Source organism: Bactrocera dorsalis, chromosome 5 (assembly GCF_023373825.1).
Source record: "Bactrocera dorsalis isolate Fly_Bdor chromosome 5, ASM2337382v1, whole genome shotgun sequence".
NCBI lineage: Eukaryota > Metazoa > Arthropoda > Insecta > Diptera > Tephritidae > Bactrocera > Bactrocera dorsalis.
In genome coordinates, this window is record NC_064307.1 from 7,001,691 (window position 1) to 7,028,610 (window position 26,920).

Below are 26,920 nucleotides of genomic sequence, written 5' to 3' on the forward strand. Positions count from 1 at the left end.
AGTTTGCTTCTAGGGATTCTATAAAATCGCGCCTATTGCGGCCGCTCCGAAAAGTAGGCAATGTTTTACATACCACTTAAGCATAAAGTGTTAAAACAGATGGCGAACAGCGTTGATACTTCACTCTTTTGATCACCCCAAAAATATATGCTCAAGGAATGAATGTAGCACTCAGAACCTACTTTTTGTAAGTAAAACAAAATTATTTAAATAGCTGTGACACCAACAAACATTAGTGGTTGTTGTCCTCTTTGCTGAGCAAATTGCTACACTACATAAACATACAGTTATTTTAAATGTTGTGGTTATTTAATAAGCCAAACTTGGCAACCAAAAACTCGTAGTCAATTGTGACCGGCCCCCGCTGTCCGCCGACAGCCTAGCGGCTTCCTTAATGGAGCGCCGACACTATCGACTTGAAAAAGTGGTCGCCCAAAAATGCTGGAAGTGCACAGTTAATTATTGCAAATGTTCTGGGTGTTGGACGCGAAGATGATAAGAGCGTGCCGAGCAGCTGCTTACTTATGGCTTGTTGTGTTGCGAAAGTAAGACAGATTTGGCACTGTTTGTTGCATGCAACACGAACCGACGAATATTTGGCAATGCTCGGCACACCGGGGTGGCGCACTGGGGCCGCTACTGCTGGCGAATTCGATTAAAATGCTCATGTTAATGTGGTCATAAATTTGCTCGAAGGTTTAAAGTTTTCCCCTGCTGACTCTATTTTTTACCAGCCATTCGAAGGAGCGTATCACTTGCTGAGACTTGCGGTATTTGCGCTTAATATGTTAGTAATTTGCCAAAAAGTTGTGACAGCTGCGCCATCTGCCGCAGGGAGCGGTGCAACTGACTGCACAGGCATATACCGTTATTTATACAGTTGATTAGGTGCTTGGCTGAGTCTTGGCGCAGCATGTGTGGCAAACGGTGCCGCAAATAATGTTGCATTTACAATTAAATACACGAATTTGGCAGAGTTCGAGGAGCGGAGTGTTGCCAATGTTTTATAATGTGCACAACGAACATGCAACGAAGGCAACGGAATGTTATCGCTTTTCTAATAAAATGTGCCACAGTATTTAGTGCATAAACGTGTGGTGGAATAAGCCATCTTAATGCCTTTTCTGATAAGGATAATCATCACAAACAAATAGGGATTCATATTCGAGAGATAGACATTTATTTAAATATGGAAACAAGGCTTGACATATTTTATCTCTTGCTTTACGATATTGTTTCAGATGATAGTACAGTAAGTTTGAGATAATGTCAAACTAAGAAACTGAGAAACAATTAATTATCTCGATCGAAACCAAAGTTTCAGGACAACTATTGTGGCGAAAACATTTAACGATCCTACAGGAGTGACGGTGATTATATATTAGACATTCTTGGAAATAATCGTTCAAAACATTTGCCTAATCATGATTCTTAAAAGAACTTCCTTAAATTACAGGTATTCTTCGTGATATTATGAGTTCTTTGGTGCGAAAGAGTTTTCCACTGCGTTTGAGCTCGCACTTTAAAAGTTTTTATATCCTACCACGAAGTTTGTAATATGCAGATGGATATTGGATATCCTATAGTTGATTTAGCCAATCTCAGACGCGCACATTAGAGCCGCAGTGCCTCCCAAAAGCTTGTCCAAAGGCTCCTGAATTTAAGGAATACGCATTCCTAGACATTTCTGGAGCATTCAATAAACGTGGAGACAAATCTATTCTGAATAGTATTCAGTCGGTGATGATCCTGCTATACAATGCTGAATCAGACGCCTTTTGATCTCTAGACGGATAAGAATAGAATGGAACGACGCTAAAATGACCAAGGAAGTCTGTAGAGGTACTCCCCAAGGTGGAGTGCTATCTCCGCTTCAATGGGCATTAGCGGTGAATAAACTGCTGAGGAACTGGAAACGCAAAGTCCCTAAGATAGTGGCATATACTGACGCCGTTGCCGTTTTTATAACGGTTAGGTGTTTACAGATCATTAGCAGTATTATGACCACCACTCTAAACACAGTCCAGTACTGGGCATTGCAAGCGGTTCTGGGGTTGAACCCGGAGCAAACGAATCAGCTTGTGTTCATAAAAGAGCGAAAAATTCCTCCCTTCTATGAATAGGACACAAGTCTCTCTCAAAGACCGGAGCAAGTACCTTGGAGTTGCCTTGGGCAGCAAACTGCAGTGGAAGCACAACGTGGAAGAAAGAGTGAGGAAAGCCAGCAATGCTTATATTCGCGTAGACAGATGCTCGGCACAAACTGGGAGCTCTCTCCCTTTTTCACGCACTGGTGCTACACAGCTATTGTTAGACCAATTCTGTTCTGCAGTGTAGTAGTATGGAGGATAGGCGTACAGAAATCCACCTACCGAAAGACAATGGAAAGGGTTCAGGGCTCGCAGCGCTGTGCATAACGGCGGCTCTTGAACTGGTACTAAACCTGCCACCTATAAACCTCTTCGTTGAATATTGTGCAACAAATGACTACTGACTGCAGGAAAATTTATATATAAAACCTTTGGGTCACTGCCTGTTGGCGACACATGCCCGCAGGATGGAACTGACAGATCGAAGGAAATGTCTGGAGCAGGGCACCAGGGAAACCTCTATGCATTTCGACCTGAATCTCTTCACCCCCTGCACTCTTCTCGTTTGCGCATTTCGCTCAGCTGTTTTCATGATTTGAAATAGAGAATGTAATTAAATTGTCGCGAAAGTTTCTAAGTCAAAAGACTTGATTTAATGAAATGCTTAATGGAGAATCATTTTATGCTTTAACTGAAAGCTGAAGGATGCATATGAGAATTGTTGTTACAACAAATTCACATCAAACTTGCTTTCCTACTACTTTCTGAGTTCTTATGCGGCTCAATGCGGCAGCAGTTTGTCAAGCGCCAAAGAAGCCGGTGAGCTGATCCGGGGTGCTGTATGTTGCACAGCATGCGCTTGAATGTGTGTGTGTGTGTGTGTATGTGCGTGCGAGCCTTATTGAACTCGGCAACGATGATAGATGCATAATAATAAAAGTTTCAGCCATAACTTAATATCAATTTTATTCGTTGTGACTTCCTGTTATAGGCAGGATATGAAAAATTCGCAAACACACACGCACACACACGCCGTGCCACATGCGACGGTGCCTAACATGTACGAACGCAAAACGACATTGTCAGCAAAGTGATGGGCAAACAGCGAGAAAAACACGCACATATGAAATAGCAAAAACAACAATAAAACCAAAAAATAGCATAAAGCAATAAAAAATGGGAAGGCAACGGAAGCAGAAATGCCCCGAAAGAGGCAAAGTTGTGTGGAAAAGTAATACCAAGTGTTATGTATGTAGGAAAATACCGTTTAAGGCGGCGCAGGCTGAGGACCAAAGTGGCCCTGAGCAAAAGAAAAGCATGAAAAATCGCTAAATTCGCGTGAATATATGTGTGTGCGTGTGTGCGGAAAAGTTGGAGTTATGAGCAAGCTGCTATTAGCTGCTGTCGACGGGCGTGAAAGTAGCTGCCGGCAGAGTGCGAGGCGTCGCGAGGGGGGGCGGTAGCAGTGCTGTCCTTGATTACAGGCTGGCAGACAACTGCTGCCGCATTTGTGACGCTCACTTGAGCGTGTGTGGAATATTTGAAATTGACGCTTTTGCGATAACAACAACAGCAACAGCGCGGTTGACAATCAGCACGTTGACGATACATCAGATACTCCACAGTTGCATTTTTTTCGTTTTTTCCAGCTGCTGTGCAAGTGGCAGAAGTTCAAAACTTTGATGTCATCAATGTGACAGCCAATAACAATTACAACCACAAGCACCACGAATGTATGAACAGCCCGAAGCGGAGGCGAAGCGCCACGCTAATGATAGTCAACTTCAACTAGTTTGCGCACAAATGTAAAAGATATGCAATATATGGATATGGCCCAAAAGTCATATAGAGTTAATAGAGTTTGCGAGGAGCCTCACAGTGGTCTGTAAAACAGTTTAGCCGGCTTAAGACCGAAGAGCTTCTGTCTTTGGTCCAAAAAACGGCAAAAAGGGGAATTATTAAATCTTCTTCTTCTTTGCTGGCGTAGACATCGCTTACGCGATTATAGCCGAGTTAACAACAGCGCGCCAGTCATTCTTCCTTTTCGCTTGGAGATTTCAAGTGCAGCCAAGTCCTTCTCCACCTGGTCTTTCCAACGGAGTAGAGCTCTTCCCCTGCTTTCCTCGGCGCGTATTGCGTCGGATACTCTCAAAGCTGGTATGTTTATATCCATTTGGACGACATGACCTAGTCGGGATAGCCGCAGTTTGTTGATTCGCTGAACAACGTCAATGTCGTCGCATATTTTGTGCAGCTCATCGTTCTATTGACTGCGGTATTCGCCGATGGCAATGTGCAAAGGACCATAAATTTTCCACAGAACTTCTCGAAAACTCGTAACGTCCACTCATCAGAAGTTGTCAACTTCCATGTTCTGCACCTTACAGTAGGACAGAAATAATGAGTTGGGTCTTTGTTCGGCGAGAGAGGGCTTCGCTTCTCAATTGCCTACTCAGTCCGAAGTAGCACCTGTTGGCAATAGTTATTCTGCCTTGGTTTTCGAGGTTGACATTGTTGTTGGTGTTAATACTCGTTCAAAGGTAGATGAAATTGTCTACGGCTTCGAAGTTATGACTATCAATAGTGACGGGGAGCCTAGTCGAGAGAGTTTATTTGAGTGTTTGATAACAAATGGCTCAGAGAAGTCCTTCCCGATCCTGACGGATCCATTACCATATCCCAGGGCAATTGGCGTATATTTGGGGTCTCCCATTTTGTGGATTGGGCAGAGCACACTTAGATTCCAATTGTCAGGCATGCTTTCGTCCAACCATATTATACAAAGAAGCTGATGCATGGACCGTATTTGAATAGCTCGGCCTGCGATCCATCGGCCCCTGCCGCTTTATTGTTCTTCAGACGGCTAATTGCTATTCGAACTTCTTCATGGTCGGGCAATGGGACGTCCCCTGTAACGTCATCGATTGGGGAGCAGGTTTGCCAAACCCCTGGTATTATGATTTCACTGAGATTCAGCAGGCTGGAGAAGTGTTCCCTCCATAATTTCCGTATGCTTTGCGCATGAGTCAATATATCAACTCTGTGAGTATCACAAGAGTGCTCCCGTCTTAGAACCTTCTGTTAGTACCCGCGTCTTTTCATAGAATTATTAACTAATTAGAAAAATATTCACGTCACTTGAAGCACTGGCAGCAGTTCATATTATTACTGTTTTTGGAATTGACGTCTAAGTTTCTAATAATTGAAGAATCCTTCTCATAGAACAGTTGTAAGAGCAGCCTGGAACTACAATTTTTTTTTTGTTTTACAACAACGGTCGGACATGAAAGCGATTTAAAAGAAAACTAGTAAACTAATGCTGAAGCCATTAAACATTTATTGCACTGCTGAAAAGTAAAAGGTGTTAATATCTATAATTCTGATATAATTTCTGATTTCTACATTCTACTTTCTACTTTTTTCCATTTTCGCAATTTCGATTGCGTTGCACAATTATTTATAATTCAAAGCGAGCGTAAAGACGGAGTAAGCGCCCTTGCAAATGGCGATAAATATTTGCATATTAATGCGAAACATGCCGCCGACGAAGACATAACGCGCCTTCAACGACTGCTCCAAGCACACAATCAAATTCTTCTTGAACGATCGATTCTGGTCCACCCAGTTGCAGGAGAAGATCTTATAGGTCAAGCCTTCGAACTCATACTCGAAGTGAGTGGCATAGTAACAGGTGGGGAACACCTCCATTAGCGCGCCGAACATAAAAAAAACGTAATAGGCGTACTCCAGAGCATTGTCAACAAAGAACATCGGGTAGATTATCACAATGGCCAAAAGTAGACTGGTGGAGATTATCAGAGCAAACAAGCCCATGCCGATTATGTCGACCAGCGTGCGTTGACAGCTAAAATATCAGTGAGAAAATTATTTTAATTCAATAATAAGAATAATATTCCTGATTCTACTCGAAGTTTCAGCTCACTTCAATAGCATATTATGATCCACAATGAAGTCCACGAAATCCTGGTTATGCTGCTCTCGCGTTTTATCCTTGTCATAGCCGATGCGTGCCAAGCGCTGGCCAAGCAAATGAGTGTGGCCCGCCAACAAAGCTAGGCACACGGCACCGTAAGTGTCGCTCATCAGATTTTGACTTATTTGCGTCAGGAGGCCAATAAACTGAAATATATGTGCCGTCACATAGCCGGCGGTACTGCCGTGCGGATCGAATGGAAAATATCCCGGATACATTAGGCGCCACCCGTAAACGAAGCCCACATATAGCTGCGTCAACTCCGCCGTGACTGCCATGCCCACACAAATTACCTTGAACGCGCTCACAACTCTGATTGCGTTGGGGGCGGTGACTTTGCGGTAATAAGCCAAATCTTCGGGATGATCTAAGCGTGCGTAAAGTGTATTGTACATTTGCTCCAGATGACGCACTTTGTCAAAGTTTCGCCAAGTATTGTAAAACTTCAGCACACAAATAACGGATGGCAAGGAGATGGTGAGATTCAGTAGAGATCCTTGTATGGTCTTCTCTTGCGACAGGCCAATCACCAGATGCACTGGATAACCGAGTGAGAAAACGACGTTCACTAGTATCGAATAGGCCTTGTACAATTTTGTATATTTCGGGTGGGTCACCTGACCCATCCATTTCCAGATTGTCCAATGCGTGCGAAATATTTCCTTAACGTCTTCGAAGGCCATTCTGCGAGATTTTAGTGCCGCATTTAGGCAGGTGTTTGCCTTAAATACTTAGAAATTTGCTAATTGCTGCGAACATATGCGCGCTTAACGGTAATTTAATTTCATAATTGATACCGTTACGCCCAGGCAATCATTGAATTTTTAATGGCCATGTAATAACGGTGTTGCACTGCTAATGACCAGCACACCTACATACATCCTTACGATCCCTGAATATAAATGCATTAGTAAGGTTCTAATACAACAAACACCGTTACAAGTTCACCGTTACCGATTTCTTCTATACGTGTTGCTGTGTTGCTGGCGTTAATGCTTTTCACTGTTAAGTCTTTGGTGTCAATATCCCCTGCCTTCCTACTTTAAGTTCCGAACAAGTGACAAGTAGTTTAAAAGTCACTAGTCACTAGTTGCAATCAGTAGATCTCTGTGACCTCGAAAGTTCTGTGATAAATTCTCTTGCGAAAATAGGTATGACTTCCTCATAGAGCGGTCTTCACATGAAGAGAAAGTGCGTTCTTTGTTCTACATTTGTGTATATTACAATTGCCGGATCTAGTTTAAGCTCACCTATTTGCTCAGAACATCAGTGCTAAACTGTTTGCACTAAAATGCATTTATAAAACGCTGGATCACATATCTCCCACTGGGCTGACTTTGTTTCACTTACACTAGTAGCTGAATGATAGATTGGTCCGACTAGAGCTAACAAATTAGGCTCTCGGCTTGTACAGAGTTTGTCCGCAAAGTAATAGAAGTGAGTCGATTTAAAAAAAATTATTGAACCAATCGTTACAATTCTTTAAGAACGGTCAAAATAGGCTCCTTCTCGATGCAGCACTGCCAGCACGATTTCCAAGCATTGAAGGCATCACGGAAGGCATTGTTCGGAATAGCTTAGAGAACTGAGGTGCATGCTGCTTGCATATACTCAGTCCTCTCAAAATTGTTGCCTTTAATCGGTCTTAAAAATTGTTGTCCTGACTCTAGAGGTGCTCGGAGACAACTGACCGCTGACTGCCTGAGGCTAGGAACGCCCTCTACTGAATCCAGTCGGTGCGTGCACGCTCCGAAGTGCAGTAGCGGCGGAAGAAAATCAGTTCTATTACTTTCCAGACAAACCCTGTACTGTAAACCTAACCATGGCTGTTTTCTCCCACGGGTATGTTTAAGAATTCTGAAGACCATAGACGACATTAGAAGTTGACCTGAATTCTACTAACCTGGTTTTCTATATACAAAAGTTGTAACACTTGAATCCTGGTTAAAGTCGTTTTCAGAGCGATGCCATTTTCTTTGAAATCGAGAAGTTTCAAATCGAGTAAAGGTACAGCTGGCACGCGTGAACGGACAGACAGGCAGTAAGCCGGATTTTAACTCATCTCGTCATCGTGATCATTTATATACATATAGCCCTTTATCCATCTCGCCTAGCTTTAGTTGATATGTACAACCGTTAGGTAACCAAAACTATTATAGCCTGTTGCAAAACGTAAGCGAGCTTTCAAAAACCTATCGACGCTATCAGTTTGGTGCTCAGTCGGTTCCATTATTAATTGAGCGAAATGTTTAGTGACATCTCCAGAAGACTGTTGGGTTTTTTTACAAGGTTCGGAGGGCAGGTAGTATACAGAGAAATACGGCATAGTATGAAAGTACTGTTTCAATACATTTAGACTTTATTTTGGTCGGGATTTGAACCATCTGTGCTTTTTATCCAGTCCACCGGGCCTTCCCCTGCCTTATGCAAATACTTGATACTTGTTATGCTTGCTTTATTTAGCCGTTTTTATTACTCATTATGTTCTGGCAAAATTTATATTAAATTTCCGTGTTAATGTGAATTCATACTTTTTGTTGTTGTTCTAATTTTTGTTTACTCACTTTTAGTGCATTTGTGGTTGGTTGCACTGCAATTTTCCCGCATCCGTACGAACTTATCTGTTTACAGAAGCTTATTTGATTTACGGTGATTAATTGCAATTATGATGCGAGCGAAGAAAAATACGAAATATTATTGAAATTTTGTGTAAACGCTGCGTTTTATTAGAATTTGAATTTGAATTAATTTTAAAGTTGGTCAATCATAAACGTTATTGTTAATACGCATATGTGGAGCTTCAGCTTTATTAATAATGATTTAGTAGTAAAAGCAAAGTATGTGCTTGTATGGAGAAGTCTCGAAACTAGTGCTGCAGTATATATAAAATAAATAATTTTCAATAATGATTATAGAATGTTGAAACAGAGTCATAAGAGTTTCTGTCTGCGTCGCAAAGCCCACACTAATTCATATATAAGTAGGTCAAAGTTGACACGCAATTTATATCGAACAATCTGGTATAGTCATGCTTCTGGGTAAGTAGTTGCAGTCACAGGGGTGTACCTGATTGCTACTCTTACGTTCTCGCCACGCAGCCCGGAAACGTGAGTAACTCCTATGTAAAATGCGGTAGCCAGTCCGTGTGTAGCCTGTGGTCACGGCTAAAAAAGAAGAAGCTTCAGCGGAGCCACTCCGACATATACGGTTTAAGGGTTCGCTGAAGTCTAATTGTAGCGTCCGTTCAGCAGAGGAACAAGCGGTTTGGGACCCGCTACGTATAAACCACTCCCAGAGGGCGCGCCCCCCGCCCGAAAAAAGCTCGCATGAGCAAGTCGAAGGTGAAAACGATGATTATTGCCTTTTTTGATAGCCGTGGAATCATCCACAAAGAATTCGTTCCACCGGGGAAAACTGTGAATCAAGTCTACTATTGCCAAGTACTCGAAAGATTGCGAAAACGAGTCAACAGGGTGCGCCCAGACATCGCTCGTAACTAGATCCTTCATCAGGACAACGCGCAGTGCCTCAGCGTGTCCCAGTATTTGGCCTCTAAAAGAATCGCCGGTTTGAATTAGCCGCCTTATTCGCCCGACATGTCACCCTGTAACTTTCTTAAAACAAAATCGGTGGTCAAAGGAACCCATTTTGAGTCGATTACGGACATCCAGGCGGCCGTGACGAGGGTACTCGCGGACATCAAAGTCGGAGCGTTCCATAAATGTTACGAAGTATGAAAAACGCGCTGGAATCGCTGTATAGCTGCCCAAGGGGATTACTTTGGAGAGGATGGCAGAGTTGTAGAATAATTTTCAAATATACGGTTTTTATGGAATCAGTCTCATTACTTAATTGTCATAGTCGGATGAAAGCATGTCCGAAGATTTAAGGTCGGGCAATGGGACGTCCGTTTGATCGTCATCGATGAGAGAATTGGGTTCGCCATCTCCTGATCTTATGCTTTCACTTCCATTAATTAGGCTGGAGAAGTGTCCCCTTCATAATTTCAGTATATTCTGGGCATCAGAGTTATAATAGTGTACCAAATACATTACTGATGATTTTCCCTCAAATTCGTTTCATTTGCGATCATTGTTGTAATATAAACTAATTTTACCCATATGTTGGAATTAAAATTCTGACCAAATAGCAACCCTTCTTTATAATAGCTTCGTCCTAGACCTCTTTAACTGGATAAATATAATTCATTTATGGCTTTGCAGTAAGTTTTTTAAATTTTGGATTGTATTTGATAATGATATTTACAACAGTGCTAAAGCTTGTTTAACTCTCACTAATCTACAGCTCTCAATGTCACAATGCCCACATGGCCAGACTGTTAACTGCGCTCGCTTCAGTAAATTGGCTTTTCAGAATCATTAAAGCAAAGCAAAAAATAACAACAAGAAAATAAAAAATTTATCCGGTATCAATGAAGAGCAACCGACTGAGCTCCTAACTGTCACCCGCAATAACGAGTGCTCGCATGCGAACTAAAATTGCTGCAACAACAACGACACCGACTGTATAGGCTTTAACATTTTAAAACCTTCGGCATGCAGGCAAATGACACAGGGCTCAAAATTCAGTGCCACAAGTGCGATCAGGACTTATGCCCCATGCGATTTCTAAGACTTAAAATGGTCGTGCATATACATATGAGATTGTTGAACGCATACATTTTGCACAGACTGTATGTTTTTAAGTACATCGACCCAAATTGTAATCCCGCAGCTCGACGTTAGAAAAGCTGGAAAAAGTGTCTACAGCAGTGCGACGGACACGTGTATGTCTGTAGGTACTCGTATATATATTTGTGCAGATTTGTGGATGAACGGTAAATTGAAGGAGAATTTTTATTTCTTGTGGTGCACATACAGGTCCATTACATATGCATTCACATTCAAACATTTTTAGCATAAAAAGCTCCACACGGCCAATGTTGGGAAGGTTTAACAACATATATCCTTGCTCACTAAGCGGTTAGGCAGGTCATATACATAACGAAACCAAGCGATCGAATTCGGCCGCCAACGAAATACCACCGAAAAGTGTTTAAGTGAAACAGAAAACGAGTTCAAAAGAAAAATGTAAGAATTAACCAGTGAGACATAAAAATGACAAGTAGATAGAAAGGCGATGCGCAAATGCGATCGAATATACTTTTCATTACTTACATATATGTGGAGCATGAACTAGCATCTGTAAACATAAAATTCGTATTTGAAATATTGAAAAATCACGGTATGCACAGATTGACCAAGCCTTTGGGGGATCAGAAATTTATTCCAAGCAGGTTCAAATTGGTGATTCCAAGTGTAGCCAGGTTCTTCTCCACCTGGTCGTTCCAACTGAGTGGAGTTTTTCCTCTTCCTCTGCTTTCCCCAGCGTTTACTGCGTCGAACACCCTCAGAGGTCGAGTATTTTCATTCATTCGGACGACTTGGCCTAGCTAGCGCAGCCGCTGTCTCTTACTTCGTTGAACTACATATGTCAATGTCGTCGTATATCTCATGCAGCTCATGGTTCCATCGAATGCGATATTCGCCGTTTCCAATGCGCAAAGGACCATAAATCTACCGCAGAACATTTCTCTCCACCATTTAGCAGGACGGGAATAATGATTGACTTATAGAGTTTTGCCTTTGTTCATATTATTTTCTATAAGAGCATATTAAAGAAGTCGCACGAAAGGGAGTCGCCGTGTCTGAAATCTCATTTGGCATCGAAGGGCTCGGAGGGGTTCTTCCCGATCGTGACAGAACTTTTGGTATTGCTCAACGTCAGTTTACACGTATTAGTTTTGCTGGAATACCAAATTTAGACATAGCGGCATAGATGCAGCTTTCAAATCAACGAAGAGGTGGTGTGTGTCGATCCTTTTTCCACGGGTCTCTTCCAAGATTTGGCGCATGGTGAATATCTGGTCAGTTGTTGATCTGCCAGGTCTAAAGCCACACTGATAAGGTCCAATTTGTTTGTTGACGGTAAGCTTTAATCTTTCACACTACGCTCGATAGATCCTTATATGCGATGTTGAGGAGGCTTATCCCACGGTAGTTGGCGTAGATTGTGGGGTCTGCTTTTTTGTGGATCTCTGCCCAATCCACTTAAATTCCATTTGAATCTAATGCATGGTCCTTATCAGTTCTTCGCCGCCGTGTTTGAATAGCTTGGCCGATAATCCATCGGTCCCCGTTGCTTTGTTGTTCTTCAAGGCAATTGCTGTTTGAACTTCTTCATTGTCGGGCAATAGAACGTGTGCTCCATCGTCATCGATTGGAAAATCGGGTGCGCCTTCTCCTGGCGTTATGCTTTCACTGCCATTCAGCAGGCTGGAGAAGTGTTCCCTGCATAATTTTAGTATGCTCTGGGCATCAGTCGCTACTCTGCGGTTCTACAATAGTTTATTTAGGTCTTGAAACCTTCTGTTAGTCGACGCTTCTTTTCGTAGCCACTTAGGCTCAGATATTTATAAAAGTATTGTACTCCATTTGTAGATTTTTTTGAGGTTAGGATTTTCATGCATTAGTATTTGACAGATCACGTGGGATTTCAGACATGGTGTCAAAGAGAAAGATGCTCAGTATGCTTTGACATTTCATCATGAATAGACTTACTAACGAGCAAACGCTTGCAAATCATTGAATTTTATTACCAAAATCAGTGTTCGGTTCGAAATGTGTTTCGCGCGCGTGTTTTGTTCAGCGATGAGGCTCATTTCTGGTTGAATGGCTACGTAAATAAGCAAAATTGCCGCATTTGGGGTGAAGAGCAACCAGAAGCCGTTCAAGAACTGCCCATGCACTGTTTGGTGTGGTTTGTACGCTGGTGGAATCATTGGACCGTATTTTTTCAAAGATGCTGTTGGACGCAACGTTACGGTGATCGCTATCGTTCGATGCTAACAAACTTTTTGTTGCCTGGAAGAACTGAACTTGGTTATGTGGTTTCAACAAGATGGCGCTACATGCCACACAGCTCGCGATTCTATGGCCATTTTGAGGGAAAACTTCGGACAACAATTCATCTCAAGAGGACCCGTAAGTTGGCCACCAAGATCATGCGATTTAACGCCTTAGACTATTTTTTTGTGGGGCTACGTCAAGTCTAAAGTCTACAGAAATAAGCCAGCAACTATTCCAGCTTTGGAAGACAACATTTCCGAAGAAATTCGGGCTATTCCGGCCGAAATGCTCGAAAAAGTTGCCCAAAATTGGACTTTCCGAATGGACCACCTAAGACGCAGCCGCGGTCAACATTTAAATGAAATTATCTTCAAAAAGTAAATGTCATGAACCAATCTAACGTTTAAAATAAAGAACCGATGAGATTTTGCAAATTTTATGCGTTTTTTTTTTAAAAAAAGTTATCAAGCTCTTAAAAAATCACCCTATATATACAGTATGTATATATGTATGTATATAATAATTTGACTCGATTTCTGTTATAAAATGCTTTGTAAAGTTGTGTCGCTTATGGGTATAAAAGCAAAATCACAAACCTGCATAGCAAGGCATGATAAAATTGGCTGGTGTGCATGCCTCACAGGATCTGAAAAGCTTTAGAGGGAAAAATGCGAAATCGAAGTGAAAGAAATTTAACTTTTTGATTGATGCTCATGTAAATACGAGTAAGAATTCCACTGGTGAAGGTTTATGAGCACACTTACATATACAGACGCACATACATATGTATACCTAACCGTTATGGCTGCGCACAAACACGAGCATTCGTTATACTTCCGTTGAACTGGTTTTTCGCTTACATCGGCGTGTTGTTGTTACTGTAGGTGAGCACGTATGTCATACAAATAAATACCGACACGTAAATGTCGGCGAAAGCAGGCAGCGGGCGTGGAGAGTTGATGAAAATTAATCGATTTCAATGTTTTGATGGATTTCTACAACAACCGTTTAGTATTCTTCGTTTCGAGTTTTATTCCCAGGTGCAAGTCTTCCTTTGTTTACAAGCACTTAGTTTTGATTTCGAGTGTTGTTTTTAAATGCGAAAAATAACTGTTGTTATAAATTAAAGAAACAGATGCATGTGCGTTAACGAGAATTTATTGTGGCTGAATAATTTGCTTTTGCCGCTCTTTCTTGCAAGAAATTTAGTAGGCGGGAGATATATTTGTAATACTTGGGAGCATATGCGCTTCAGTTTGAGGCAGCTTTTTGTTGAAACTTTTTTTGGTTTTTTGAAATTTATAATTTAATGAAAAATGTGTAATTTTGAGGTAGGGTTACTAGCTCAACCAAGGCTTAGTAAGCCTAAAATCAATTTCCTTGAGGCAGCTGAAAGCGTTTGACAGACTTACTGAGTACATCAGCCAGTTTCCAGTGCGCTCACTTGCTGGAAAATACTCAGAATTCTTATTGGAAAATAATATAAATGCATGAAAAGAGTTCTAACTTCATTCTGGCTTAGAAAGTTGTTATAAGTTTTGGCGATTTTGTGCATTAGCAAGTAAGAAAACATCGCTATCGCCGAACTGTGTCTTTGTTTCGATTTCTTTTACAGCCAACTCTGCTCCCCATACACCACACACACAGAGAAGCTTGCATATATTTATGGCACAGTATCAAAATGGCTTTAAATCATTGTCTGCCGGCAAGCATTAAAAGCAATGAGATTATTGCGAGCAACACAGCGATTACTACGAACAAGATCGACGCTGGCGAAATTGGCTAACTAAACAACAACTACGCAGCCATCAACAAAACAGCAAGTGAAAGCAACGACACACACATAAATATGTACTATATATACTGCATATAACTTAGTATATGAGGCTGAACTAAATAGCCGTAATACAAGCGGAAGCGAGCTTCACACACACACACACGCGCTCACACAAGCAGTCGTTGCTATCAGTTGCCTCGCTACGCACAACGCAGCGTGTTTTTGTTGCTATTGCACTCGTCTTGGCTTCAGCAGCAAGTTAAGTTATATCTGTTTGTATATCACACCCGTTCGCTTACATAGCTTACATAACTGCCATATGTATGCATTTAGTTGGCTTGCTTCAAGTCGCTTGTTATACCCGTTGCCGTTGTTATTGTTATTGTTGCCGGCACTTTGTTGTCGCTATGCGTAATAATATTTATAATAGTCAGTGCAGCGCTGCGCAGCTACTCGCCCTCCACCCCAATCTCCTTTAATTTGCATCACAACAACGAGTAGTTTAGCTACAGTGCATACATCAAAAATGTTGCGTATACGCCACGCTGCACGCAATGCGCTGTGGCAGGAGGTGCCGAGCGTGTCTATACACTTTCATATTTATGTTTATTGTTATGGCCACACAGATACATTGGCGTGCAAATGAATTTGTATATTAAAGAAATAACTGCCTTGCTTTCAATCCTTTTTGTGTGCTTTATGAATATCGGATATGCCGGAGAAATTGTTATAGTTACTTGCTGGCGCAAGGCGGGAGAAAGGCTGTGAACGAAACATTTCTGGAAATATGTTTGCTCTAGCACTTTAACGCGTTCTTCAACTAAAAGTACGATAATAGATTTTAGTAACTGAGCAGTCAAATATAGCGAGTAATTTGGTGATTTTACTTTTCTTCATTGCAGTCTTTCTTTCCTTTCATATTTCTTCCCTTGATAAATAGTTTAGATATTGCTAAGTTGTAAATCGTTTACGATAGTGTTCTAGAGCCCAAGTTGGTAGCAGATGCCTCGGAATCACCAAGTTTTGCTTGATACTTGCTGCTGTGCTATGTGTGGCCTGTAGATAAGGGAGCTTTAGGTCTTTCTTCACTGCTCATATTCATCAAAGTAGTTCCAGCTGATACTGAGAGTTGTCTTAATGCATACTGAAGAAATGTCGACAAAGCGTAGTAGAATTTCTTGTTAGGAGATACACAATGGTAAGGTTAGTCTAAGTCTGTTTTCTTTTATCTTTCAATTTCAGCAAATTATTCTTTGCTCTAAGGTGCTCGAAGGACATATTTTTGGCTTCGACAAGCTTCGCCTTCGAACAACTATATTTTTAGATTTGTATTATAATGCCATTATAGGAAGGTTCATCGATACATGTCTCTCTAACTTTTCTAACTTCTTCTGCTGGGCGTATGAAGTTTGTCACGAAGTTTGCAGTTGGAGGTTGGAGTGATTTATTCAAGTTCGTTTATATATAGGGTAACCTCTGGGCAACCAAAAGACATCCGTTTGAAGGCGAGGTAAATAATGCCTTCCCAGTGTTGTACGCTGCGTTTGAAAGTAAAATACTTTCTTGAAACTAAACAAATTGTATTGAAATTGTTTGGCAGTTATTTGAATGCCTTCATTGAAGAAGAAGCTGCGTGAATATGAGCTACAAAAGCAACAAAAAGGTAACTCCATCAGTGGCGAATAACACTTAGCCACTTAACTAAGTAAGTCTTCTCAAGCTGCAAGATGAAGAGGAATTATGGATGCTCTCATATCGCGGCGGCGAAAAGGATGGGAAAGAAAAACAAAATCTCGAAGGAGGCCAAAAGAACGGCGTAAAAATGCCGTTAAGCAACACGCAACAACAATCGAATACCAAAACCAGACTCAAGTATAACGGCAATGCAAATTGTAGTAAATAATAGAAGCATAGATAGCCAAGTTAACGGTACGCAGCTGGAACGCAAACGCTGACAAGGCGAAGCAATGACCTGTTCCTCGCGCTCGCAGCCGAACGCTAGCAGTGGGCACTGAACGGCATTTTGAATTACTGAAATGCATAATTTAGAATACATATTTCGAAGCTGCCCATGTTTTGCTATGAATTTTAAAATTCCTTTTCATTGAAAGCGGTTTCCTCGTTTTACTTCGGACCAATAATTGCGCACGGAATGTGGTAAGAGGGCTGCATGTAAGGCGAGGCAACTGTGTACTGACTTTGTCGGGCAGCGCCGGAGTGAAAGCTGCGGGTCGGAGCGGCAGTCAACGCTACGTGAGCGCAGCCCTCACATACACACATACACAGAGAGAAGCAGTAGATGTTGATGTTTGTGTTGTTGTTGGTTGACAGGACTTGGCGTACGGGAGTAGAGGCGCGCTAGCTGTTTGGAATTTCAAATGGAGCACCCTTAGGTCTGTCGCCAAGTGCACAGCAGGCAGCTCCTTCGCCTTTATACCGTCGCGCGGCTGTATGTGTTTATCCATTTCAGTCGCATCTCGTCATTTGCAGTTCTGCTTCAATTTGGTGCTGTGCGTTGCTGGAATCTTAAGCGAAAAGTGAACGAGTCGGAAAAAAGATAAAAGTGCACACATCACATTCGGCGCGCCGACTGTGTTTTGGGCAACTGCTTGCCGAGCTCCGGCTGCTTGTGGATCTGCAAATGCGTTTGGTCACTTTGTAAATTTGAGCGTCATCATCGCTTTTGGGGAATTTCCTTAATGCATACAGCTTAGTATGTATGAGTATATGAATCATTAAGCCTTTGTGTATGAAATATCAACAAAATTGCTATCTTCTTCGGCCTGTGCTCCTTTTGATGTTCTCTCAATACATTATTGGTTTACTGAAGCTCCTTTAAAGGTTATGCTTTTACAATATAATATTCCCATTCGATATATTCCACATATGTATATCTGTACTAGTAATCTTATCTTTCAGTTTTCATCTCTTCAATGAATATGTAATTAGTTCATGATTCGCCAACCAGTGAAGAGATGAAATCAGTCGAAGCTTGGTTTTCGGTCGTAAATCGGGAGTACTGCCTGACTATTTCAATGTTTTAAGCGAGACCCTTTCGTAGATTTTTTCTTTTTGCAAATAATATAAATTCACTGGTAAAAAAGATTACTTAAATTTTTTAGTTTTCAGCGGTTTTGTAAGAGATCTAGATGAATTGCAAGCTCTCAGGGGGTTTTACCACTTCGACGGAAGCTCAAACCAAGATTTCGTTTATTCTGGCGTTGCGTTTGGTAAAAGCTTACAGAGTTACATTTTCTGCAGCCTTCTTGTGTCTTTGCGAACCCACGCCTAGCATCCCTCATTGATACTCGTCCCACATTTATTTTATGGCAGTTAACGAAAAACTATCACACCATTGACGAAGAAGCTGTAGCCAGGCAATAACGGCATTACTGCGCCATACACTTTTCACCATATTTTAGGACGAGCGTTAAATGAAAGTGACCTATTTTTTACTGTATCTCGCACTGCTCGTAATATGTGGCTATGTTCTCCCACAGCTGCCCACATTCTCTTTTTGCAGGCAAGTAAAAATGCACAATTTAATTTTTCGGTTGAAACTTTGACTTTTGCGCCACAAAGTGTAAAATACATGGCATACATTTTTTAATTTTGCGCTCGGCTTTATGTGCGCCATATTGGCCACCGAGGCAGCCACGCGCATGTTCGAAACAAAAAACAAAAACGAAAACGCGTATGGCCGTATGTATATATGTACGAATTCAAGTGTACGACGCACAGTTGCATGTTGAGCCTTTTGTGTTTCAAACAAAGCGAAAGTAAAATCCATGAGTTTTCTAGTCGTGCGCCAGAGTCGACAGTTCGGCCATCAAAGGAGATGAGTTGTCAGTGGCTGCGGCTGCGGCTGCGGCTAATGAATTGTAAAGTTATCATATCATTTTTGGCATAAAAGTTTGATATTGTGTAAGTTAATGGTGAGTTCTACAATTTAGCCGAAAGTAAGTTTATAAAACTAATTCCAATGGGCAAATTAATAATTTCATAAAAGTAAGTTAGAAAGAAAGAGGAGACGTCTGTGGCCGATTTCTTTATGTTATGAAGTCTGGAGTGTTATCAAATTTGTTATTTGATGATATAATAATGTTATGTTCGGTTATGTTACGTTACGTTACGTTGTGTTATGTGATGTTATGTTACGTTATGTTGTATTAAGTTATGTTATGTTATATTATGTTATGTTATGTTATGTTATGTTATGTTATGTTATGTTATGTTATGTTATGTTATGTTATGTTATGTTATGTTATGTTACTTTATGTTGTTATGTTATGTTATGTAATGTTATGTTATGCTATGGTATGTTATATTATGTTGGGTTATGTTGTGTTATGTTATGTTATGTTATGTTATGTTATGTTATGTTATGTTATGTTATGTTATGTTATGTTTTGTTTTGTTATGTTATATTATGTTATGTTACGTTATGATATGTTATGCTAAGTTATGTTACTTTATGTTGTTATGTTATGTTATGTAATGTTATGTTATGCTATGGTATGTTATATTATGTTGGGTTATGTTGTGTTATGTTATTTTAAGATATTTTTTGTTGTTATTACAGACGAGGGCAAAAAAAAGTAAGACTTCTAAATTTAAAACCCATTCATCGAAATATTTTTTTCTAGATTGGTATGACTGTCAGTGACATCTGTGCCGATTGTCATATCAAAATAATCATTAGTGTCTAGTATAAGCTTGTCTTTCTAAATTACATAAAGTGCATTCGGCGATTTTTACGATGAGAACTTCAATTAATTTTTGTGTGCGGTATAAAAACTTTCTGGTACCAAACCGTTCTGAATGTTGGAAATGGTCTTCGGTGATAATTATTTGTCGCGTGAAAATGCTTTTCATTGCTGCATATCAGTCGAAGGGGATCGAAAACACGTTGACAGCGAACCACGTGCATGACATCAATTGCTGATGAACACGTCAATAAACTAAAGATATTGATGCTTGAGAGTTATTGTTACAGATCTTACTGCCTTCGCTGTCAATCGGAAGTATCAGTGAAAACCATTTTGAAAGATAAGTGAAAGTACGATTGGTTCCAAAATAACTAAATTTTTTCGAAAATCAGCGTCGCTTTAGGTCTTCAATTGGTCTCGTCCGTTGAGTCTTGGATCTATGCTTATGACCCGGAAACAGACGATCAATCGGCCGTATATAGTGGCAAAGGTGAGCCGAAGTCAAAATAATAACTTTGAAGCAGGTAAGAAATCGAGGCTATGTTGGCAGTTTTCTTCGATTATCGCGTTATGGTGTCCCCCGGATTCGTTCCAATTGATCAAACTGTCAACAAGGAATACTATTTAAGTGTTTTGCGTTATTTGAGCGTAGCTAATCATAAAAAGAGACCGGAAGATGTCTTTTCAAAAAAAGTAGGGTCTAGGGGAAAAATAGTGTTCCATACGCTGCCCTTCCTTTGCTGGAAAAACTCAAACTGAAATGAAATTTCTATAATTTCCAAGCCGACACAATCTACTCTCCAATACGAACTCAGTGCAACATTCGTTATAGGCATGTCGACTAGTTCAGTTTATGGAAAAATTCTTCCACTAGTCTGTGTTTGTAAGTAAATAAATAGACCTGCAGTTCCGTTAAATAACAACAAACATACGCCCATACTCGATGGCAGCCGGCAAATGACAACTTTCTCGCAAACAAACCAACTACGAGTATTTATAGTGAAATGTCGAAAACATTTTAGAGATTTTGCATAGAAAACACGAATCACTGAAGAGAAATGCGTGTACAGCGGCGTGCACTGAAGTGGAGCTACTATTGTGTATTTTTATAAAATTTATCCAATTTATTTGAAAGAAGTTTTATGGTGAAAAAAATTTAAGAACATGTTTTATAAACAAATCTATCAGCTGTTCAAATATATAACGGTAAAACGGCTAAGCGCGAAGTTGGCTGCGAAAATATACAGCTGTTTTCATGAAGCGAAGTTAGTTAGTGAGCGACCCAATAATGACACTACTGATTCTGTAATAAATTTTAAAAATTATGAATACAGTAGAAGGCTCCATTAAGTTGCACACCACCGTATGTGCAAGGGAAGCTTATTGCATGCAAAAATACAGACTTACATATATCCACATATGTATATATGTATGTCTATATAATTTATTGTGTCTGTGGCGGAGAACTAATCAAAGTATTTATGCGCAACACATACATACATAACGGGTGATTTTTTTGAGGTTAGGATTTTCATGCATTAGTATTTGACAGATCACGTGGGATTTCAGACATGGTGTCAAAGAGAAAGATGCTCAGTATGCTTTGACATTTCATCATGAATAGACTTACTAACGAGCAACGCTTGCAAATCATTGAATTTTATTACCAAAATCAGTGTTCGGTTCGAAAATTTTTTATCGACAAATTTTGTTCAGCGATGAGGCTCATTTCTGGTTGAATGGCTACGTAAATGAGCAAAATTGCCGCATTTGGGGTGAAGAGCAACCAGAAGCCGTTCAAGAACTGCCCATGCATCCCGAAAAATGCACTGTTTGGTGTGGTTTGTACGCTGGTGGAATCATTGGACCGTATTTTTTCAAAGATGCTGTTGGACGCAACGTTACGGTGAATGGCGATCGCTATCGTTCGATGCTAACAAACTTTTTGTTGCCAAAAATGGAAGAACTGAACTTGGTTGACATGTGGTTTCAACAAGATGGCGCTACATGCCACACAGCTCGCGATTCTATGGCCATTTTGAGGGAAAACTTCGGACAACAATTCATCTCAAGAAATGGACCCGTAAGTTGGCCACCAAGATCATGCGATTTAACGCCTTTAGACTATTTTTTGTGGGGCTACGTCAAGTCTAAAGTCTACAGAAATAAGCCAGCAACTATTCCAGCTTTGGAAGACAACATTTCCGAAGAAATTCGGGCTATTCCGGCCGAAATGCTCGAAAAAGTTGCCCAAAATTGGACTTTCCGAATGGACCACCTAAGACGCAGCCGCGGTCAACATTTAAATGAAATTATCTTCAAAAAGTAAATGTCATGAACCAATCTAACGTTTCAAATAAAGAACCGATGAGATTTTGCAAATTTTATGCGTTTTTTTTTTTTAAAAAGTTATCAAGCTCTAAAAAATCACTCTTTACATATGTGCACTTAAATTTGTGTTTATATGTGTATATAGAGTCTTCCTATGTGTTTGCATATATGTATGTGTGACACATTTGTTTGCTCATGAATTTATCATAAATTACTATCTGTTGCACGAATGCTTAGGCATTTGCATTTGAATTCGAATATGGATTTGAATTTGAATTGAATTTATGAGTGCAATGAAATGAAGCATGCAACCAATCAGTCAATCAATGCACATCAATGGCTGTCTCAATTTTTCAAAGCATGCCGGAGAAGTGCAATTGACAAAAAGCTAATGCAATCGGGGGGCCAATGTTAGTTATTTCGGCGAAACGCTTTACATTCGGCGAACAATAACATTTACTTTTAGGCCACATGCATACATACACACATATATACTTATACATATACAATATGTACAGCCAAACATTAACATATGTGTATAGATACAAGCACTTTTGTGTGCCACATTACGTTGTGGCAAGTTGATTTCTTAATTAAGTTTGCAAATGAAAATGTTGACATTGATTTTTACCGTTAATTTGACATGTCAAAATATGAATATGCGAGCAACAAAAACAAAATACAAAACATTTTGGCTTTGTAGACAATTTAGCTTGAATACAAACATACATACATACATATGTGAGCTCCTGCTATGAAGCCAATAACCATGACAAATATCGGCGCTCACGGCCACAAGCAATAAAATTTGAATTCCAATTAAAATTCAAAATTGTAATTAAGCTGAGTTTATATGGTTAATAAAGATTTTGGAGCTTATTTTTGGCAGGCAGCGGCTTCTGTGCTACTTGTGCTGTCTTATATAATAATAGAATTTTATAAAGGGTGATACAAGTAGAGGTATTTTTTCAATATCCTTATTTTTGACAGATCACGCGTGAGTTGCGTCAAGCTGTCATGTTAGTTTTATTCAGTACTGCTTGACATTTCGTCATGGAAAGACTTATGTCTGAACAACGTTAAGAAATCGTTCAACTTTAGTACTAAATTTCTCAACGCTTCTCTCAACTTTCCACCACCATAATCAGCGTACTAAGCGTTCTATTTGCACTGACGTATGGAACGACGTGACCCATTTTAGGTCCAGATCTTAAATTGAAAGCGTGCAAAATACAGCTTGTACAAACACTGAAGTCGCCTGACTTTCCCAAGCGACACCGATTCGCTTTATGGGCACTTGAAAGGTTCCAAGAAGATCCGACGTTTCCGAGCCAAGTTTTGTTCAGCGACGAGGTCCATTTCTGACTCAATGAGTATGTAAACACGCCAAATTACCACATTCGGGTCGAAGAGCAACCTGAAGAAATTCAATTTCATCCAGAAAAAACCACTAAATGATGACCGTGAGAACGTAACTGGTTATCGTTATCACTATAATGATCTCTTCTCCAAGCTATTCCTGCTGAGATGCTTTCGCTGAACCGACTCCTGCGAGCACCAAAAGGTCATTCCTCAACCACGTCGACGACATCAAGCAATACGCTGGCGAGACATCGGACGCAACTAACTACCGACAAGCACTGACCGCCATTCCCAGTTGAGCCAGCAACACTTTCACCGACTTCTTAGTGAATGGCGTACTCGGAGCCAAACCACCACCACGCCTAGTTATCCAGATTAGACCCTGACACATCAATAATACATACGTATGCCCAGCGTGCAAAGAGTCCCCGTATGACACTAGCCACCTTTTTGTATGCCGTGCTAATCCTATTCATCCGACACCCTTCTCTTTGTTGTCCGATCCCGTCCAAATAACACGTTTCCTCAGCCTACCGTTTCATGACGTCGATGATAATTTATTTAATCCTTACCAACCTAACGAGGATTAGGTACCCGTTACAACAAAAATAATCGTTATCACGTCATGATAACCGACTATTTGACATCTAAAATTAAAGCTCGTGACCGCGGCGATTGGGCCGAATGGACACCAAGATCGTGTGATATCACACCGTTCGACTTTTTTCTGTGGGAATAGGTAAAGTCTAAAGTCTATGCGGACAACTTCGCCTCGATTCAGGTTTTTTATCGAAACATCATGCGTGTCGTTCGCCAGTTACCAGTCGAAATGCTCGAACGAGTCATAGAAAATCGGACTCAAAGAATAGACCATCTGAGATGTAGCCGCGGTCAACATTTGAGAGATATAATCTTCAAGAAACAAATGGTCTTTCGAATGATAAGAAACATTCCCCATTAAATTTGAAGTTTCTATTTTTTATCTTTGAGAAGTAGGGAACCTCGAAATGGATCACCGTTTATAATAAAAGAATTTCATAGAAGAACTTTGCTACACTCATTTTACAGAGCCTACCTGCAAGTAATTCTTCTGCCTGTATGTTATGCCCTTGTTCTTTAACCATGAGCAGAATTATACTCCATTGTCAGTAGCAAAAATAACAACTACAATTTGTGATCACCCAGTTTACATCAGACCACTTGCAATACACCGCACACTTCAGTAAGTACTCGACAGCAATACAGTTCTTCTTCCTCCCATGTTCTTTGGTCTACTTACGCCACCCGCAGCATTTGACCGCTTCCCGTGTGACAATCGATTTAAAAACACCGCGAATAATTTAATTTAAGCAATTTAATTTTCATAAATTAAACCATGCGGTTTCGGTGGTCACGTGTGCTTTTTTGCTTGTGAAAGTGAAAAATAACAGAAATCGCCGTGGAAACAAGTGTAATTACAAAAGCAACAAAACAAAATAAAAAGTCACGTGAATCAATATTCGTGCAACAAATGCGTTTGGATTGGATAAAAAGTTGCGAATATGAAAAGCCGTAATGTTATTAAAAGCGACAGAAGTTTGAGCGGAGTTCGCCGCTGGATTTCCCTTAAAGTACACGCATTATTTTTGCATACTGTATTTATGCGGGTAATTAATACATATGGATATTTGCTCAAAATTACGATTGTAATAATGCGTAATATAATTTGTAACGGTTTAAATTGATACATGAACATGAGAGATTTTTTTTGGTGTACAAAAAATAATAAATTTTTAAAAATGTTCCATTTTTCATTGATTGGCTCTATAGAAACTGAAGCTTAGTAAATTAGAGACTTTAAAATAGCTCGCCAGTCATTCTGTTTCCAATTTTTAGTTGAGGTGTTCTCAGGGCCGACTAAAACCAAGTTCCTCCCGAGGTTTATTTAATTCGGTGGAGATTTTTGCTTTCTTCGCACACCGCCAGCTGGTACCGATTTGCTTTCACAGATTGTTTTTGTTGAGCTTAAGTCCCTAGCTAACTAAAAGTGGATGGCTTAAAAATGATAACCACGATTCAACCATGTAGAACTATTGGTTCCTTAGATTACCTATTTTATTTCGCGATTTGGCAACAATATTTTGCAATAAGCGCTATTTGTATTGTTTACAGTAACTCAAAATATTCAACGTGACCAAAACATGTTATTAGAACGCAAATATTTTCGGGCGATTATTTTTGTACAACTTTCGCCGTAGATTAACTCAGCAAAAGTGCTTCGATGAACTTCATTTAATTATTGGCGATGAAGCGACCGATTCTTATCGATAGTTTAGAGAATCAAATCGAGTGCGTAGATCACTACCATACGAAGAAGGTCGTTCAAAATCTGTTGTTGTTCCAGAAACTGTCGATACTGTGCACAAACTGATAGCGTCATGTGACAACAGTCGGCTTTATGAGTATTTCAAGATTAGCCGAATCCAACAAAAGCAAATGGTTGCTTGTTTTAGCGAATTGTGAGTGGTACAAAACCATTTATTTGACAGCTGTCTTTCAAGAAATCAAGACAACCAACCACCGAAGGCGGATCAAACTCCATCAAAACAATGCTAGCTCTCTCACACCGACTGGAACAACTGCATTTTTGAGCACTCAGACCATCGATTTGATGAGTCATTCACCCTATAGACTTAGGACCGAATGGCTCCTTTTTCAAAGTAAAAAGTAAAATAAAAGATCAATGTTTTTCGACACCTCAAGAGGCGGTTGATGCGTTCAGAACAGTTGGTTTTGAGATACTTCAAACAGAGTGGGCAAAATTGTTGGGCAATTGGTTCAAACGCATGCAAAAGTGTAAAGATCTTAATGGAAAACAGTTTGAAAATAATAACAAAGTGACAAGAAGATTTAAAAACAAATTTCTAACCTCAAAGACAACTTTTGAGATAACTTAGAATTTGAACTTTTACCGATGAAGCCATAGAAATGAAGAACCCCTGTGTTCGAACTACAAATTAACTTAACGCTTAGTAGCCAATACAAATTTGGACAGGCGTTTAATTTCCATTTCCGCTAGCTCGGTGGAATGTCTGAAGATATGCGCTCACAAGTGTTTAAGTCTTCACCTCCCAAACGCGGGACAGTCAAAAAGAAAATGTTGAGTTGTTTCAATCTGATCTTATTTTATACAGCTTCTGTAGATGGCGTTTGGTAGGATTTTCAGCCTTACTGCGCGGACGCCAAGAGGGTAATATCCGTTAAAAGCCTCAAAAACTAAGAAGAGGCTAGCCTTATATCACTTGTAATCGATCTTGGGCCAAAAGTCTTTTGCGACAGTGGCATAAATATTTTTGGAAGTAGATATAATTTCTGAAAATCTCAAGACGAGTTTTATGGGCTGGGTCTTTAGAAAAGGGACCATGGTATCACAACAGTACAATAACAAATCACCGGAAAAGTCTACCTGCGAAAGGAGCTGGAGAACAACATAATTTTTTCTCCACACTAAAGCACAGGTACACACTTTACATATGTTCATACTATACATACACACATACATATATGCTGACATCCACTGGCGCTTTTGAAACAAATGTAAAATGTCATTAATTTATATAACAACAAATATCATTACTGATACTTTTCAACATTAATTATACAAATGAAAATCGATTAAAATGTTGCATGCAACAAACAGTTGCAAAATCAAAATAAATTAATATATTTCGAGTGTTCACTCAGCCAAGCGGGCCAGCTCAATATGGAAA

The 26,920-nt window shown here is 40.1% G+C and overlaps 1 protein-coding gene across 1 annotated transcript; it reads right to left on the reverse strand.

Annotated features, from left to right (window-relative positions):
• Nucleotides 1–5,455: 5,455 nt before the first annotated feature.
• LOC105223438 (odorant receptor 59a-like) lies at nucleotides 5,456–6,791 on the reverse strand. Its single transcript, XM_011201169.2, has 2 exons — nucleotides 6,034–6,791; nucleotides 5,456–5,955 (listed from the first exon to the last, which is right to left on the reverse strand). Exons 1-2 carry the CDS (start codon nucleotides 6,765–6,767, stop codon nucleotides 5,544–5,546), a joined length of 1,146 nt encoding a protein of 381 aa, XP_011199471.2. The 5' UTR covers nucleotides 6,768–6,791; the 3' UTR covers nucleotides 5,456–5,543.
• Between the last annotated feature and the right edge of the window lie 20,129 nt (nucleotides 6,792–26,920).

Bases quoted from the DNA above. Each gene is read 5' to 3' on its own strand.
- LOC105223438 (XM_011201169.2), bottom strand. From the start codon at position 6,767: ATGGCCTTCGAAGACGTTAAGGAAATATTTCGCACGCATTGGACAATC. The intron at 5,956-6,033 runs GTGAGCTGAAAC...CTGATATTTTAG, and splicing joins GATCATAATATGCTATTGAA to CTGTCAACGCACGCTGGTCG.